The sequence below is a fragment of the Salvia splendens genome, chromosome 15 (assembly GCF_004379255.2).
Source record: "Salvia splendens isolate huo1 chromosome 15, SspV2, whole genome shotgun sequence".
Lineage (NCBI taxonomy): Eukaryota > Viridiplantae > Streptophyta > Magnoliopsida > Lamiales > Lamiaceae > Salvia > Salvia splendens.
The window spans coordinates 267,537-286,029 of NC_056046.1; the positions used below are offsets into that span (position 1 = coordinate 267,537).

General features: G+C 35.8%; 3 protein-coding genes and 1 non-coding gene across 7 annotated transcripts; 3 read left to right on the forward strand and 1 right to left on the reverse strand.

The window, feature by feature from the left end:
• Positions 1 to 273: 273 nt before the first annotated feature.
• Positions 274 to 2,618, forward strand: LOC121767108 (basic leucine zipper 61-like). Its single transcript, XM_042163302.1, has 4 exons — positions 274 to 995; positions 1,180 to 1,270; positions 1,435 to 1,561; positions 2,050 to 2,618. The coding sequence occupies exons 1-4, from the start codon at positions 511 to 513 to the stop codon at positions 2,175 to 2,177; spliced, it is 831 nt and encodes a 276-aa protein (XP_042019236.1). The 5' UTR covers positions 274 to 510; the 3' UTR covers positions 2,178 to 2,618.
• A 5,330-nt stretch (positions 2,619 to 7,948) lies between these two features.
• Positions 7,949 to 10,799, forward strand: LOC121766404 (sodium/calcium exchanger NCL-like). The gene is made up of 6 exons (XM_042162696.1): positions 7,949 to 8,549; positions 8,977 to 9,344; positions 9,418 to 9,563; positions 9,637 to 9,907; positions 9,995 to 10,297; positions 10,372 to 10,799. The coding sequence occupies exons 1-6, from the start codon at positions 8,237 to 8,239 to the stop codon at positions 10,618 to 10,620; spliced, it is 1,650 nt and encodes a 549-aa protein (XP_042018630.1). The 5' UTR covers positions 7,949 to 8,236; the 3' UTR covers positions 10,621 to 10,799.
• A 1,180-nt stretch (positions 10,800 to 11,979) lies between these two features.
• LOC121768093 lies at positions 11,980 to 17,202 on the reverse strand. Of its 4 annotated transcripts, none has more exons than XM_042164455.1 (9): positions 16,870 to 17,202; positions 16,527 to 16,803; positions 16,359 to 16,460; positions 15,598 to 15,838; positions 13,557 to 13,986; positions 13,377 to 13,478; positions 12,715 to 12,851; positions 12,452 to 12,620; positions 11,980 to 12,366 (listed from the first exon to the last, which is right to left on the reverse strand). In XM_042164455.1, exons 5-9 carry the CDS (start codon positions 13,950 to 13,952, stop codon positions 12,232 to 12,234), a joined length of 939 nt encoding a protein of 312 aa, XP_042020389.1. In that variant the 5' UTR covers positions 13,953 to 13,986; positions 15,598 to 15,838; positions 16,359 to 16,460; positions 16,527 to 16,803; positions 16,870 to 17,202; the 3' UTR covers positions 11,980 to 12,231. The 4 variants fall into 4 exon arrangements, with proteins under 4 accessions (XP_042020389.1, XP_042020388.1, XP_042020390.1 ...); XM_042164454.1 differs by having other exon boundaries at positions 13,557 to 14,103; positions 14,166 to 15,838; XM_042164456.1 differs by having other exon boundaries at positions 13,557 to 15,838; positions 16,527 to 16,800.
• Positions 14,821 to 14,894, forward strand: TRNAI-UAU. The gene has a single exon. It is a non-coding gene; the product is annotated as a tRNA-Ile (tRNA).
• Positions 17,203 to 18,493: the final 1,291 nt, after the last annotated feature.

Genomic DNA, 18,493 nt, shown 5'->3' on the forward strand with positions numbered 1-18,493 from the left:
GAGTTGAGGCAGAGTTGTTGTAGTATGGGTTGGTGACGGAAGATAGATGCCATGCACTACAACACGTTATCATTAACAAGTCCATTTGTGAACTCTCTACTAACCAAAAGTTGAGCACAACACAAACTAATTAAACTTCAATTTCGAATGTTATGCGTTGCAGCAGCAATTGTTGTCCATACATACATATTGGACACAAATGAGTTAAACACAGAATGAATGAGCTAACGCAACACAGTTCCACCACGACACCACTCCAAATGCACAATTTAATCTACTTTTGCAACACTTCACCTCCGACCCTACCAAAAAAAACAGAAGAAAATATAATTAACTCAAAGATACCTTCTCATCCTATATATACACACCCATTGCTGCATCCGACACCTCAATTTTTCTCTGCATCATAAAATTTCACATCTCTTGAGTTGTTAGTTATTACACACATCAATCTTTGTACAAATCAAGCAAAAAAAGATCTAAGATATAGTCATCAAGTGAGTTAGTTGCATGGAGCAATTGCCCCCCAAAGCCCCCATCACCATGGCGCCCCACAATTGGCCGTCCTTCCCCTTCCAAACGCCGCCCACCTCCGCCGCCGCGCCATGGATGGACGAGTTCCTCGACTTCTCGGCCACCCGGCGGAGCTCCCACCGCCGCACCGTGAGCGACCCGATCGCCTTCGTGGAGGACCACGCCAGCGGCGCCATGGGTTTTGACCGCCTTGACGACGAGCAGCTGCGGAACATGTTCTCCGACGACCTCATCATCGCCCTCGGCTCGTCGTCGAATCCGTCCAGCCTCAACCCCTCCACGCCGTCCGACCAGAACAGCGACGAAGACGACAAGAGGGCCGTCGCGTGCCTGCAGCCCAAGGCCGAGACCGAGACTGGAGAGGTCGACAGCTCCGATCAACCGGCCCCTCACCCCACCGCCCCCCAGACGACAACTAAGTCGTCTGAGAACGGGCCTGGAGATCCTAAACGGATCAAAAGGTAAAAAACTCTTTTAGTTTCATTAAGCCAAGTTATTAGTACTACTACACTCTAAATCCATGCAAAATGTGTCAAATAAATAATGTTAATTATGTTATAAAGTTTCTAACAATTTAAGCATTTTGTAGTACTAGTAATCAATTTAATTCTGTACTAATTTTTTTTATTGCAAAAAATGTTGCAGGATTTTGGCAAACAGGCAGTCTGCTCAGAGGTCAAGAGTGAGAAAATTACAATATATTTCTGAGCTTGAAAGGAGTGTTACAACATTGCAGGTTTGTTATGCTTTCTTCGTGTCCCATTAAATATCCTATTTTGTCGCTTTTAAATGTCCTCTGATATATGTCTCATTTCATTTTTTTTTATCATATTTACTTCATCAAAACATTAATGTTTATTTATTCGTACTAACTAATTGGTATATGACAATTTTTTATAGACGGAAGTATCTGCATTGTCGCCGCGAGTAGCGTTTTTGGACCATCAAAGGCTTCTATTGAATGTGGATAATAGCGCTATTAAGCAAAGGATAGCAGCATTGGCTCAAGACAAAATATTCAAAGATGGTAACATCTTCACTTCTCAATTATCAATAATTATCAGATAAATGTACATAAAACACTAAGTTTTTAAATTTTAATAAAAGAATTAACAAATTAATCATATTTTAAGATGGTGAATCGATTTAATCTGAACCACATTATGGGTAAATAGTATTAATACTTAGTAGATTCATGTCATGTGTATATATTTATTACTTGCAGTTTAAAGCATGCTTCTTCCTTTTTTCCAACTCAAGTTGGGACATGATTTATTGTTGAAGAAACAAGTTGCACAGTGTTCTAAATTTGTGATCACATGCAATTATATTAGTATCTAACTTTTCATTGAATGTATAATATTAAATTTTTCAAAAACATGCCTCAATTTAACTACCTTAACCAATTCACATTGAATAAAACTAAAATATTTATCTTAATTTAGAACAACCAATTCACATTGAATAAAACTAAAATATTTATCTTAATTTGTTCTAAATTGGATATATATATAGCCCACCAAGAAGCACTAAAGAAGGAGATAGAGAGGCTGAGGAAAGTTTTCCACGAGCAAAACATGAAGAAGAATATGGAGTGCAGCGACGCGCCGCCGCCGGAGCGGCGGTCAGAGGAGGAGGAATAATGATAATAGTATTAAAAGATGGTGCATTAAAATTCTTGAGATTCACCACATGGTGTGTCTCTATCTTTCTAATCTAATAGTGGGGCTCTTTCTCTCTCCTTTTTATTTCTCTCTTTTTTAATTTGGGTGGTGATTGGAGCCTTTGTCAGTATGAAACATGGATAGTGCCGTAGTGGCATCGAAACAAATGACAAATAGAATAAAATTTGGGGGAGAAAAAGAAAAATACATATGGGGATTGCTAGGAAAGATTCTTGTGACATTCTAATTTGTGAAGGTCTTTTTTCATGGGTTTTCTTGAAAATATTCATTAGTATTTGTTTTATTTTTGAATTCTTGATGTGGAAGTCTTGTAAGTGTAGATTGATTGATTAATTAGAGTTTTGTAATGTAAGTTTGAACATTGTTTAGATATTGTTTTTTAAGTACATTTTGTTGGAAGATATGTTGTGCTACACATGTCTATTTTTGGCCTTTTATTAACAAATACAATATGTGTCCCCATTAACACAGTTGACATAATGACAAAGATTTTAAAAGCGGCTAGATAATATTTCATTTTATTATGGATATTTGTAACGCATATTAATTAATGATACACAAAATGAAGTTATTCTATTTTTAGAATCCAAATTGGATGTGAAATCCATTAATCAACTATTAATTGATTAGAGCGAGAATAGCGCAAAGATTCTAGCTAGTTATTCAAAGAAAAATTTTAAATTGCAATAATGAAAATTAAATGGAATGAAATGCGAGATTTATGTAGCTCAGGACTAATCTTGGCTATAAACTAATACTAGTTAGGCCCGGCCCGGCCCAAGTACTGACTAGGGCTTTTCTTGAAACACCTTGGGCTTGTAATGATCAATTGGGATATTTCATGGAGCACAATCTTTTATCCTCTAACTATTTTAAAAAAAAAAGAAACAAAATAGAAGAAGTAAATTGGTAGAATCAGTTTGTGGTGAGAACGTGGCAGGCAAATCGGCCAATGTGTATTCATTAATGAATCTAATTTATTTTAACACGTACACCAACCGACGTGGTAGAGTAGTTTATTTAAGACTTCCCAATTCAGTCAATTAAAACCCTTATCCCCAACAAAATAAATCTACTCCTACTTGTATTTATTTACCTGGATAATAATTATTAAATCACAATATTTTAATTTCTATTATCTTGTAGTAATGTTGATAACAACGAAAAAAGGATTTTTTTTAATGATCATATTGTAATTTATCTAAATTTGATGATTTAAATGACTATTATCTCTTATATAGGCCAGAGTCGAACAACTCCATCAACGGCCTATGAGAATTAAAAAGCTCCAGTATTTGGAGTTGACAACTACTCAATCCTCATTATACATAGCTTAGGGTTTACTTATGTTTTATCCATTGATAGACAGTCAACAATGCTCTTATTCACTAAGTTCAATTTTGTGAGTTTGAATTATTCAATTCATAAATAAATCATTGACAAAACTAAATGGACCTACGCCTCTGAATCCAAGTCTCTTTTTTGGCATTCTTAAAAAAAGGCATTCACATGATTTCACATCCAACCACCCAAACATTAATTATGTAAAATACAATAATTTGTATTTGTGGGTCGTCCACTAACTATATTGGCGATCAATTATCTTAATTTTTTACTATTTGGATAATCTTAATGGAGTAGTCACTGAATATCTTCTCCACAAAATAATAATAATAAGAAGTTACTCCTACTAACTTTTAACAAAATGTTTCTGTAGACACCACACGTGCACAAGCAATCTGGACTAATGATCAGTAGTACGTCTCAACTTAATTGATTTGTGTTACGTTCCAAATTACATTGCTCAATTTCCCAAAAAAATCATTTATTACTTCCACCCGAAAAATAATTTTATTATCTGGATAAGTATTCTTCTTGTAATGAAGGATATTTATCAAAAATAAATGTGATCTAAAAAATTCAAGCAATAAGATAGGTGACATAGTTGCATGCGTGGTCCACCCCAAGGTAACCTACCAAATAAAATAAATGCATTGGTATTGAATCTCGTCCTGAATCACATTATTTATAAAATTAATAAGGTATAAAAGTAAGATTTATATTTTACTAATTTTTTCAATTCATTTTTTTATAATTCTTAAAATTCCCTACTGAAACTAAAGTGGATAATTATTAGGGGATGATGGGAATAATATTATCCATATGTTGATATACCTATTTCTCTTCCCATCTGTATATATGACTTGATTGTAAAAGTTAATATATGATGTCAAATATGTTGAGTTCGAATTTATACATAGTAGTACGACTCTTAAAATTTCAATTAATTTATTCGTTAAAAAACAAAAACTAATTGTAAAAAAAATCTGAACAAATTGTAAAACGCAAAAACTAACTGTCATGCTGATTTATTAATAGGAATATACTAGGATATATTTGCCAATTATTAATATATTATGCTTCTTTTTGATCTCATTTCAAAATAGCAAACTGAGTTAAAATTTATCTAAAATAATGTAAGCAATTATTAATCACGTAACGATAGTAGTTACAACTTACAAGGATCACCAATCCGCATGAATTCCTTGTGATTGAGTTATTAAAAGATATGGTTGAGTTTGAAAGTGAAAAAATATGTTCTAAAATCATAGATATGAATACTCCCATTAATATTTTCAAGTTGCATCAGCTGCTAAGACTTAAGAGTGGTGCCACTTTTCAACGAGGTACTTAGTAGTATTTAATTTCACAAATATGGTGCGACTTGTGAGTGAGCTCCTCTTTACTATGAGGCCCCCCATTAGGCCATAAAATAATATACTCCTACTTCATTCGTAATAGTCTAAATGAGGCAATTTATTTTATATAATATAAGAGAATATTATAATAATTTGCCAAAATCAAAATCATGTATGTTAAGAATCGAAGGTGTTTTAGATTGAGAGAGAGTGACAAAGTGTGAGCTTAAACTTAAAGAAGAGAGGTTGAAGAAACTGTGTAAATCTTATTCAATGTGTGTGTGTGTGGAAAGTTGTTACAACAACTACTTGATTCTACACTTTATACTTCTTCATTTCAACACCTAAACGGCTAACAGAAAACAAGAAGAAGAAAAACTAATTCCAACGGCTAGTTCAAGATATTTGAACTGGGCCTTCTTATTTCTTCCACTCTTGGGCTGACTCGAATTTGGGCTGGGCTGCTTTATGCATTATACTTCACAATGTAAGGCCAATTGGCAGTACTAGAATCGCACTTTACTTGTACAATCCATGAACGATACATTTTTTAGCCCTTATTGCTTAACATTCATAGGCCATGGCCTATAGCATCTAAAATGCACTTTAGTTAACGCTATTCATGAATATCATCTCTTACTACTCCCTCCGTCCCGTGCTACTCGCACGTTTGCTTTTCGGCACGGAGATTAAGGAATGAGTGTATAGCAAAGTCAACAATTGCGGCTGTAGGTGATAATTTTTACTAAAAATGGAAAGAGTGCAAATAACTTGGGACGCCCAGAAAGGAAATAAGTGCAAGTAACACGGGACGGAGGGAGTATTATTTTACTAATACACTCCCTTATTAATCCTCTATTCACTATTTTTGTTCGTCTTTTATTTTTTTATTTTAATTAGTAAGTAGGTTCTTTACATTTCATTACTAACTCATTCTACTCACATTTTATTATAAATTAATAAAAAAAGTGACCAAACATTTTATTATAAATTATCGAGCTTCATTTCATTGCAATATAGTGATCCTATACACTAAAAACCCAAACCTCGAAACCTAAATCCTAAACCCTTGACTTAAAAAATACTCATCATGACCAAAAACTAAGCCAAATATCAATAAAATTATCCCTCCAATTTTACTTTGTGATTATTTCAAAATATATTATAAGTGACCAGAGTTAATAAATACTCATCATTTTAATATAGCTACTATAAATTAAAGAATAAAGCTATGCGGGCACATTATGGCCGACCATAAATTAATTAAATAACATAAAAAATTGATTTTTTTTTTGAATTTTTGGTTTAATACAACTTGATTTTACTTTTATATCATCTTCATTATTTGTTGCTCAACATGTTAGTGTTACTCTTTCGTAGTTTTTGCTCAACTTATTACTACTGTCATTTCTTGATTGTTTCTCAACGTATACACTAATTCGTGATATTAATGTGTTTTACGTAATGGAATTCAAAGATAAGTATCAACTCACAAGTCCATTCACACACATATAAGTTTATATCGATAATTCTAATTTTTTTATACATGTAAATGGACTAAATTAACTTTTTATGGCCGGCCACATTATGACCATTTAGCATCACTCTAAATTAAAAGGGACTATTTTTTTTAGAGGAACCAAAATGACAATAAATATATAATAAAGTTTTGTAGTTATATTGTGTTTAGCCATAAAAGAATATATAATTTTAATAAAAATAAAAATAATAAATTAATGATTAATTTAATGCTCAATTTTCTTATTTTTTTTCCTTTTCTGTTTGTACTATAAATGATTATTTGAATCAAAGTAAGGTACAGTAATCATTATAAAAGTTATGCTTTTTAGGTGAATTGAATGTTTTACTACATTAAACCGGGTGCCCTCAAAATCTCAAATTATCAATGTCCATTGTTAATCTGTTGCTACTATGATATATTTTTATACTCCTTACATCCTATAAAAATAGTTTTGATTTTATTATAAATATTTATAAGTTTAGGATTGTATTGTAAAATTTAAATATTTTGATTGGCCTACCAAAAAATTAATTCAATTACTGTTACAATTCACCGATTATAAACACCATTTAAATCAATTCAGTCTCATACACTAATTATATTTCATCCAGAAATAGAATAGGCGGTTACACTGATTAAAGTGATAAATGTGGCAGGCAAGTTTCCTTCATAAAGGATTATAATTTTTTGGCAGTTACATATTTTTAATAATTGTGAATTAATCTCATTATTTCAATAATAAGAACTACATATCACCATGTAATTGGGGTTACACGAATTAGAGATTAACTTTGTAACTGCCACATTACTACTTATTATTAGTAATTTTATTAATAATATGAATTATTAAGTAGAGCCTCTATAATAACCGAGGCATCAAGAGAAAGAAATAAATATAAAAAATTTAATAAACGTTATTATGGACCAAAATTTGTATCCCCAAAATGCCCCCAAAACTCAACTTTTATATATGTATAGATTAATAAAAAAAGTGAGACAAATATTTTACTAATTTTTTCAACCTATATCCATGTATTATATATTTGTATATGTAAATAGTACTATATGAATAAGAATTTAATAAAGAATTAAAAGTTACTCCCTCCGTCCCACTTTAGGAGTCCCAATTTAGTGTCCCACTTTAATAGTCCCGGTAAATGGTAATAGGCTCCACATTCCACTCACATTTTATTATAAAACTAATATAAAAAAGTAGGACACACCTTCCATTATCTTTTTTTCACCAACTTTTCTTTACATTTCTTAAAATCTGTGTGGAACTCAAACGGAACTCCTAAAGTGGGACGGAGGGAGGATATCATTAAAATAAAAAAAAAAAAAGAAAAATAATTGTTTAATGATGCCTCCTAGGTGGCGTGCACAGTGAGGTGTCATCTCAGTGTGCGCCTCCACTCCAACACAGCACAGCCACGGTGCTCACACGCCTCAGTCCATGCTCTAATATTATTAATTGGAAAGTTGACTTTGCATATGCAGATCTCAGATCCAAAATCGTCTTAACTTACCAAACTATTAATATATATATAGATAGATAGTAAGGAGTAGTAGTCGAATCTTAAACCCAAGGGCCAAAATCCAATAAATATTTAAGAAAGTTATTCAACGATCTGTGTAATATCGATAATGGCGGTCCACAATCCGTTGAACTGCCACTCCCACTCACCATAACGATATTATTCCTGTCACAATAATACTAATAAATATCCATTTTGTGTATACACACACACACAGACGCAGTGAGTGAGAGTCTGATGGAGGCAATTAATTGATCAATCATGATGCACCGACCGCTTCTCTCAGGCGTCCTCTTCCTCATCCTCTTCGGCGCAGCGTACGGCCAATCGCGTCTCATCTCCGATGGCTCCCAAGGGGCGGGAGCGGAGGAGGAGACGTGCGGATTCATGCCGTGCACGTCGACGGCGATGGGGAACCTCTTCCTCATCCTGGTCTACGGATACCTCATGTTCACGGCCGCCACGTATCTCTCCGCCGGCAGCGAGCTTCTGCTCGTGATTTTGGGCCCCGGAATCGTCGGCGGCCTTTTCCTCCCCATCCTCGGAGCCCTTCCTGATGCTATGCTCATACTCGGTATTCACTTTTTCATTTTTTTTATTTACTCCTTTTTTTTATCTTTGTTTTTTCAAGCACATCAATTTTTGTTTATTGAAAAGCGTGACGAGTTCTGTTATTTAGTTACTTTTTGTGTGTAAGATAAGAATCTTCATGAATCTTTATAACTTGTACTTGAAGAGAAAATTCATTTAATTTCATGTTTCACACTAATAGTAATTTACTAGTATGATTTCTTTTGGGGATAAAAAAAACTGAGACAAGAGAGTTATTATAGTGTGCAAAAATATGTTGGGTTCAGTCTCATGTTATTCATCATGTGATTAATATTTATACAAGGCAACATTTACGGGGTTTATACACTAAATAGGCTCTGTCTTTAATGATAAGTTTTTTGGGATGAGTTTACTTGCTCATAACTAACTATTTTCCGCTCGGTTTTCAGTCTCTGGTATGTCAGGAAGTGTAGAAACAGCCCAAAGCCAAGTTTCAGTTGGCATGGGCCTTCTCGCCGGCTCAACCGTCATGCTCCTCACTGTCATTTGGGGCTCCTGCGTTCTCGTAGGCAAGTGCGATCTTCAAGATAATCTCGCCAAGGACAACCAAGACACAAGAGCCTTCAGTTTAACTGGTTCGGGCGTTAGCACGGACATATGGACAACCTATGCTGGCATAATCATGGCTATATCTGTGATTCCCTTCATCATAGTGCAATTTCCACAGATGTTGCATTACGATTCCGGAAGGAACTTGGCTGTCTTGATTGGCCTCATTGTCTCAGTTTCACTTCTCATCTCCTATTGCCTTTACCAGGTATTAAATGGAGCAGACTACGAGACAACATATATAGTGGTTTCAGTTCTCTCCTTAATCTATTCCTTTGCAGGTTTTCCAGCCCTGGGTTCAGAAGAGGCGTCTCGACTACATCAACCACAGGCACGTGATGTCGGGGATCCTCAAGCATCTGAAGAAGCACGCTCTTGGGAAGCTCTCCACAGAGGACGGTCGGCCTAATGTTGAAGTTCTGTCCAAGTAAGCTTCATTCTACGTCTTTTCCCTTTTCGACTCTGCTTTTTCTAAGCTGTGTTCTTATCTAACACGACAGGCTGTTCAAGGCGATTGATGAGAACTCGGATGGATACCTTTCCCACACAGATCTCCGCGCCCTCATCATCGGAATCCAGTTCAACGAGGTCAGTCTGGACCACAGCGACGCTGTGGAGAAGGTGATGAGGGAGTTTGACACAAGCCAAGACTCTAGAATTGATCTACCGGAGTTCATTGTTGGAGTTGGGAAATGGCTTGAGGAGGCCAAGACTGGCAATGAATCCAACCATGCTGCTGATTCGATGAAGTACATAGACGATTTCCACACGGTCCGAGATTTTTTTACTTATAAGCTAGGCTAGTCGACTTCAACGTCGTGCAACAGTATATATTTGATATTTCCCTCTTGTCCACAGCAAACAAAGAGAGATCATTTCCTGTTGGGCGTCCAGAGCGAAGAGGGTGAAGAGGGCGTCGAGAACTCGCCTTGGACCACGGTGAAAGCCGTCCTTCTACTCCTCCTCGGAACTGCCATCGCAGCTGCATTCGCGGACCCTCTCGTTGACTCTGTCCAAAACTTCTCCAACGCCACCAAGATTCCTACCTTCTTTATATCATTCATTGCTCTGCCACTGGCGACCAACTCCAGCGAGGCCGTGTCCGCCATCATATTCGCCAGCAGGAAGAAGCTGAGATCTGCGTCGTTGACATTCTCTGAGGTGAGTGAAGGTGAAGAGAGAAGTGAAACCAGTAAGTTTTAGTACGTACTTGATGTCTGTTATTTTGAATGCAGCTGTACGGAGCTGTGACGATGAACAACGTGTTGTGCCTATCGGTGTTCTTGGCGCTCGTCTACGCTAGAGGGCTGGTTTGGGACTTCTCATCGGAGGTGCTGGTGATTTTGATGGTGTGCATCGTGATGGGCGTGTTTGCGAGCGTTCGCACCACGTTTCCGGTTTGGACCTCTTTGGTGGCTTTTCTTCTGTATCCGTTTTCTCTAGCACTAGTGTATGTTCTTGACTTTGTCTTCGGCTGGTCGTAGGTTTGTTTTTTGATGTGTGGTGTGGTAGATTTTCACAGTTTCTTGTGACTAGTTGTGAACCATGGAAATATTTGGCCATGCTTGGTTTTAGTTTTTACAATAGAGAGTAGAGTTTTGACAGTAAGTGTTTGTTTAGTGTTTGCTTTGCTTTTTAAATGAATTATTCACAGATGGAATTATGTTTGCTTGTAATGTTTTAAAAACTAAATTGGACCCACCGATACATAATTCGACATGCGTTGTTCAGTTTGGTTTGGACATAAAAACCTTTGGAACGACTTGTTCAATGTTGAAAAAAGAGTGTAGCACAGAAGCCATTATTGCTGCTGTTCTAGTTGATCTGTTGATGGATAAGGTGGTCAAGTTGTCAGCAACTTTCTCACATGAAACCTCGACTTTTTAACTATTGGAATTTTAAAACTCATTAATTACTGTATATTTGTAGGAATAAGAATAATTACTGCCCCTCCATCCATTAATCAAAATGTCCAATCTCTTGCCATAAAATTTCTTGTCATTTTAAAATATAACCATTTTTAGTGTAAGTTTTTTAAATTATAAGGCTTGATCAGATTTTGGTCAAAGTTTAAAAATGAAATATTAATTGTGTACAAGTTAATGTAGATAACATAATTAGTATGAATAATATTCTTTTAATCATAAAATTTAGTCAAATTTCAAACAATTTTATACAGTTTGAAATAACATTTTCAAATTACCTCAAATGTTTTCTCAATATATAAAACAAAGTTTTTTTGGTACTCAAACGATCTTTAGCTCGTTAAAATAAGTATTTTAAGAATACTCAAAGCGACCATAGCAAAATATTAAGAAAATAAAAAATACTCCACCCGTCTATGAAAAATAGTCACATTTTGCCATTTGGAGATGTCCACAAAAAATAATCTCATTTCTTAAAATGGAAAGTTTCTCTCTTATACTTTTTTTATTTTTTCTCCTCTCTCATACTTGACCTATTTTTTCTCCATTTCTTTCTTACTTTACCCATTTTTTCTCCTCTTCTTTATTATTTTACCAATTTCTTATTAAAACTCGTGCCTTCCACAAATGAGATTATTTTCGTGAACGGTACGGAATAAATAATATTTATTTTAATAAAAAGAAAATAAAAAAATACTCATACATAGTATACATAGGATAATTGAGAAAGAATTGATGAAAAGTATAAAATTTTGTGATTTAAATAACTTATTATTGTCAACTTGGTTTAATGGAAAGAACAATTCATTTGTAAGTTGGTATATTTCTTTAATAAATGATCATAACTGAATGTTTAAATAATAGTAATAGTTTTTATTATCACTTGTGGAGAAATGATGAAATGCTTTACACAACAAATAGGCATAATCACAACATAATACACAGAGATGGAGTTGAATAGCTTAAAATTAAATTGTTTGGAAATTACCCATGATTAAGCCAACACTAACCTACGTGGCAATCGGGCCATGACTATTCAACCGAACAACATTCACAAGACTCAATCATATCTAAACCATCAAACAAAACACAACCATATAATATAACTAGCATCACAGAGGAAGCTTCTAACACTTCCCAAATAGGGTAATTTACTTCTCTCCTGACATTCTATAGCTTCAAATTGAGATCAATGGCTTCTCCCTTCTCCCCACCACTTTCATCTGGCCTAACCGGAAAGAAGTTGAAGGGCTCTTCCATTGATCTACTTGCTATCAAACGATTACCTTGCCTTCTCTCATCATCCTGCCATTGTGAAACGAGACCAGACTAAGACAACAGATGAGTTGAAGAATCAACAATAAACCAAACATTAATTACAATCTGATACCTCTGGCCATTGACAACCAAAATCATCTATTGCATAGGCATGCTTTGAGTTTGGAGGAGGAAGCGCCAAGGTTAGGAAGTCTCCGTCTAGCCTCCCATCATCCCTCAGGGTTCTTCTTGAACCCTGCTCAGATGGAGTGTTTGAGTTTGTTGGACCATCTCTACAATAGCTGGCATGGAAAGAGTTTTTTTATGTATGGTGATGCAAATATTTGAGATTTGGTGTTTGAGTTCAAGAAACATGACTGGTAGTTTAGGGTAGACCTCGTGTATACATTTCTTGGTCCCTTTTGAGGTGCATATCCACTGCCACAAGAAGCTAGTTCATCGTATCTTGATTCGGAATGAGCCTCTGGTGGACTTTCAAGAAAGAAGGGGTACGGCCGCTTCACCCCTACCATCTACATTGATTGCATCAAGATAGAATCCAAATAGATCAAAATGAGCTTGAACCAACAACACAAACATTTTCAAAGAGCTTTAGTTCATAAGCGACATCTCATTCCAAATCAAAGATCTAAGCATTAGTTAAAACAACCTCTTCACCCCTACCATCAACTCGCAACAAGATTGAACCAAAATAATGAAATGAGTTTGAATCAACAGCGTAAATATACTCGAATAGCTATAGTTCATTACCAAATTCTCATTTTGGACCAAAATAATCAAATGAGTTTTAATCAACAGCATAGATATACTCAAATAGCTTTAGTTCCTTACCAAATTCTCATTCTGAATCAAAGAACTAATCATTAATTAAAACCTCTTCACCCCTACCATCTAACATTGCATCAAGATTGAATCGAAATAGATGAAATCAGTTCAGATCCACGGCAAAAACATTGTCAAAGAGCAATAGTTCATTACCAAAATCTCATGCAGAATCAAAGAACTAAGCATTAGCTAAAACAAGAAATCTTGTATACCTCTGGCCACGGCGACGACGAGGAGGCATAGCTGTTACAATGCAAATGGTTTTGGCTTGAAGGGGGCTCCATATGGAAGGCTGATGATGAATATGGATTCACCTGCAATTGCCAAAATTCAAACAATTAAACAAAGAATTAAAATCTCAATCTCAAAAAAAAAAACAGAGTATGACTGACCACCGGAGAAGCAGGTTGCTGAAAACGGAAGAATCTCTGAGGCGCCGACGGCAGAGCAGCAGCAGAAGCAGAAGCATTCAACTCCGAATGAAAATTCATCGGCGGCCGGAATCCAGCAGCATTACTATTCCGATGATCGTGATCGGCACTCCACGATCTATACAGCGTGTTTGATGATCGGAAATTGACCGGCGACGGCGAAGGAGTTGCATCAGTAACCGAACCGATCGCGTTGGCTGATGCAAGGACCTCCTTCTTCATCAGCTCCTCCATTCTGATTTTCTCAAGCTGCGCAACGCCCAACCCTCGCTGCGGGATTTTCTTCTTCAGCTTAACATTTCTCGATCTCTCACTGTCGCTGCTGCTCACAATGTGTTGCTGCTGTTCTTGAGCCATTTCTCCCTCCGATCCATCAAATTTGAGGAGAATTCTTCGCGGATTTAAAGGGGAATACGATCATAAATGGCAAGCGACACGCCATATCGAAATCATATTTTTCTTTATTAACAATAAATCACAGAATCTGAGGGGTTTGAGGAAACGAGAGCTGGAAACGTGTGAGATTTCAGAAAATACAAATCTAGATCATCATATTTTTTAAATTCAAACCTTATATGCAAATCTAGATCATCATATTTTGAATGCTGCGCTCTTCTCTCCAAATCTGATTTCTCGCCCGAATCCTCTCTATGTTCCTCATTTTCCATCATTAGATTTAGACCGATTCCCTCTCTACTCTTTCTATTTTGCTACTTGATTTTGTTAGCTGGATAAAATCACTCCAGATTATACTGCAAAAATTGAGATGCTCTTTCGTTTTTTTTATACTCCAATAAACAATTCTCGCATGTTAATTTTGCATGAATCACTATTCCAGTTTACTAAATCCGTCAATAATTTGAATCACTTAATTGATTTAATTTTCACTCAAATATTAGAATACACTATCTATTTATACTCCATATACTAAAATCATTACCAAATTTTTAAGCCTCTATATTAAACTCTTTTTTTCTACTATCATCGTTAATAACCAAATTGTCGAAAATTGCATGCAGAGAGAGGCTGAAATTGGAAAAAGAAGAAAAAGTAAATTAATAAAATATATACTATATTTATTCGACTGCAAATAATTTAATAATGCCCTATCAATATTTTTTTTCCCACTCCCACCTTATAAATTGATTATAGATTTTCATTGCATAATTTACATAATCTCTGCTGTATGATACGTATATAAATTCTGTAATTTTGTTTTCGACAAGGTCCCGTAGCTCAGTTGGTTAGAGCGTTGGTCTTATGAGCCGAAGGTCGCGGGTTCGAGCCCCGCCGGGACCATGGCGCATATGTTGGGGTGGCTTGGTTTACTTTGCTTCTTTTGTTAATCTTATTTAAACCTTTTTTCATAACATTTTTCTCTAAATTAAAGCCTTGAAATTGAACTTTTTTCTTCTGCATGTTTTCCTTTTTATGCCTCAAATTTAGTTATTTAGAGTGAAGACTGTAAACTCTTTTTGTATATCATAGCTAAGATCCCTGATACTATTATTCTTCACTCTCCTAGTACTCATCATGTAGTAAAGAAGTACCAACAACCATTCACCAATAGTCACCATCTCTATACAAGACAATTTATTTTCTTTTTGTTTGTGTGTGAGGTATTTAGAGGCACATAGGGGACCATGGATATATTGATGGCTACTAAGTTCCAAATATTGGTTTGTAATGATCAATGGGTCCTCTTCTTCATATTGCCAACTCATTTTATTATCTTCAAGTATTCATTGCACTTAACTCTTCATTATTCTATCCATAATGGCACTCACAGCACCGCAAAATCGGATCAGCCCGGCTTCGAAGGATGCATCCCGGGGGCGTGGTAGGCCACAGTTTTGTTAATCTCAATTTATGCCACAAGCAAGCAGCTATAACTCAACTACACCAAATTATGAGTTTGAACCTATTTTTAGAGCTTCACTACACACACAATGACCAAGCCGATGATAATTAATCAGCAACAAACACACAAGATAAACATTACCTTCATAGAGAGGAGGAGCAACATGAATAGATGATTGAATCTTGGCATCAAATGCTACTTCACCAACTAGCTGAGGAATGTTTTAAATCCCTCCTCTCTCTCGCATCCATCCCAACGTTGGTGGAAAACGACTACTATCCGAATGTACCCCAATACACGAGCATGGATGGAGATGGCGAAGGATGAGTCGCTTTACCCACTCCTTTTGCGGGTCTAAGGAAGTTGATGAGCTTCAAAAGCACTAAAGAAGCAAATCATGATATATCAATAAATGACTGGCATGTAGCATCTCTTTCACCTCACATGAATAATTGATCATTTTCACTCCCTTAATTCTCAAAATCCACAACTATTCATATTTTCCATTTTGGATCGCCCATAAAAATTGATCATTTTTATTTTTATTTTAATAAGTTTATCTTTTTGCTTCATTACCCACTAGCAAACTCTAATTAATCATTTTTTCTATCTCACTTACAATTACACATTTCCCCCTTTTTAGATGTCCTCTCAAAGTAATACGTTTAGACTCTTTTTACTTAACTAGTAAAGTAAGATCTTGTGTTAAAAAAGAAACACTCCATTTCACTTTGAATGAGATGAACATAGCATGTGTCATTTGCATTTTTGTGGTCATTTGCATTTTTCTCAACACACTTGTTCGTCAAAGAGTGAACAATAATAAGTGACTTATTTCATCAAAACATTTAAAGTTTGATCAAACAGAAGCATAACAGAAAGAAACTGAAATGACAGGTTACATAGTTGAGAGTGGAGACAAATCGGAAACGGATGATTCTGAGACGAAGATCAAAATCATGTGACGATTGCTCATTCTTCTTGCCTCGTTTTGTGTTGTTGAACTGAGAAAAAATAATGAAAAATGAGAAAGGTAATTGAAGACGACAAGAAATGAGGAATGGGATCACCTGTGGAGGAGGCAGATTATGGAAGGGAAAGGGTAGGGCGGATGGATCGGATCCATCCAAGCTTGAAGTGGATGTGCGTTACTGGACTGAAGGGTTCCCCTCTTTGGTTTTGACCTAACGGCTGGTTGAACAAGTATCCGTCTCTGCTGCCATTCCAGGCTGCAAGATGGAATGAGTGAGTGGAGAGACAGCCTCAAATGCGAAGCTGGCCTCCGGGAAAAAAGGACTTGTTTATCAAATGTTGAATCATCGCAGTCTTCTTCTTCTTCTTCTTCTTCTGGAAAAAAACATAGAGGGTTAATCATAAATATAAACACATGAATTGTTTATCAACCAACAATACCGTGATGATGGACTACTGATTCAGTTCCTTTGAGGCTCCATACTCCAACATGGGGCGGACTTGGCCTTGTGGATGAGCCTGTCGTAGAACTGGATGGCCGTGTGGGCGGCCAGGCTGTCTCTGGGGCCCTTCGCCCTCCACCTCCACGATCTCTCAGAATTCGAGAGAGAGAGATATCGGATATGAAGAAGCAGGGAACGTTGCTTTCATGTTGAGAGCGACGGGGGTTCAGCTTTTGTGGTATTTCTGGGCATCGACTGTTTCTCACTCTCTGTCTTTCTTTCTTTACTTGCTTGCTTCCCCACCCTTCTTTATTTCTTACTTACAGGATAATAAAAGTTTCACTGCATGTGACAAATATGTATAGCATACATATATTATGAATTCTTTTATAATCATCTCATACTATTATTATCTCTTTATTCATCGGTAATACAGTCATTTCTTTTCAGCACTAATATGAAAAAAAGAGATGTATAGTTAGTTAAATGGATAGATAATAAAGTAGGAAAGCTGAAAATAATGGAGAAAAAATAAAATATGAGTGAAAACAAAACATGAATGATAAAATATATAACTTTTTGCTAAAAGAGAAAATGACTCCGTCACCATGAAAATTCTAAAATGGTAAATTAACTCAACCGCAATGGAAAAAAAATAGTATTTCACACGCGTGATTATTTACTGATTGTTGGTATTAACAGTTAATGATATGAGTTCAAATTTGTCATTTTATCTTGGGCCAAAGCTGACTCGTTTCGAAGTCTATACTGCAATAATTGAATTCGATATTTATATTCCATGTCAGGAATGCGAATTGGGCCCATTTTGGAGTAGTACCAAATGTCCATTATATTCGACACGGGCTTTAAACTTCGTCACAACAAGCACAAATTCAAATATACTTCTATTATTAATGCTCTGACTGTATAATTTCTAATCTATCACTTTTTCTCCATCTCCAATTTCAAAATTTATTTAAAGTGCGATTCTATATAATTTTGAACATACAACATCACGAGGGATATTGAGTGACTCAGCTAGAGAGGGGATGTTGAGCTACACAAGGCACCTAGGAGGCACCTAGGAAGTTGTTCGGTAGTGAAAACTGAATTTTGATAATATATGATAGACTTAAGTTGGTGTGACAATGAGGGTTTAGAATTATTATCCTAGTGGAAATCGATAATATGACAGTTGTTCACTTGCTTAATGACAGGGTATCGGATTTTATTGCTTTATCGTTATCTCATATAAAAAAGAGTGGAATATGGAGATTGCTCATGTGTTTGGGAAATGCAATCAAGTTATGTGGCAAATATGAGTATGAACATGCAGCCTGAAGTAGTGGTGTTTGACGAACACTGATTGATAATCTAAAATGGGTAATGGGTAATGGGTAATGGGTAATGGGTAATTCCCATCTCGACCTGCTACCCGCTACCTGACGATAACAGGAAATGGGGCGGGATCAGGTAGTGTGTTTTAGAGTTTTACGGGTAGCGGGTATACCCGTTAGTCTCGATAATACCCGTTATAATTAGTATTAGCCATATTTCATCTTTTAATACTCCCTCCGTTCTATATTAATAGAGGTGTTTCAAATAGTTAAAGTGGAGAAAAA

Excerpts from the sequence above, each read along its gene's own strand:
- LOC121766404 (XM_042162696.1), top strand. The coding sequence starts at position 8,237 with ATGATGCACCGACCGCTTCTCTCAGGCGTCCTCTTCCTCATCCTCTTC. Across the intron at positions 8,550-8,976 it reads TGATGCTATGCTCATACTCG|TCTCTGGTATGTCAGGAAGT; the intron begins GTATTCACTTTT and ends CTCGGTTTTCAG. Across the intron at positions 10,298-10,371 it reads CGTCGTTGACATTCTCTGAG|CTGTACGGAGCTGTGACGAT; the intron begins GTGAGTGAAGGT and ends TTTTGAATGCAG.
- LOC121768093 (XM_042164456.1), bottom strand. The coding sequence starts at position 13,952 with ATGGCTCAAGAACAGCAGCAACACATTGTGAGCAGCAGCGACAGTGAG. Across the intron at positions 12,852-13,376 it reads CGTCGTCGCCGTGGCCAGAG|ATGGTAGGGGTGAAGCGGCC; the intron begins GTATACAAGATT and ends CAATCAATGTAG. Across the intron at positions 12,621-12,714 it reads CCAAGAAATGTATACACGAG|CTATTGTAGAGATGGTCCAA; the intron begins GTCTACCCTAAA and ends TTTCCATGCCAG.
- LOC121767108 (XM_042163302.1), top strand. The coding sequence starts at position 511 with ATGGAGCAATTGCCCCCCAAAGCCCCCATCACCATGGCGCCCCACAAT. Across the intron at positions 1,271-1,434 it reads GGAGTGTTACAACATTGCAG|ACGGAAGTATCTGCATTGTC; the intron begins GTTTGTTATGCT and ends AATTTTTTATAG. Across the intron at positions 1,562-2,049 it reads AGACAAAATATTCAAAGATG|CCCACCAAGAAGCACTAAAG; the intron begins GTAACATCTTCA and ends ATATATATATAG.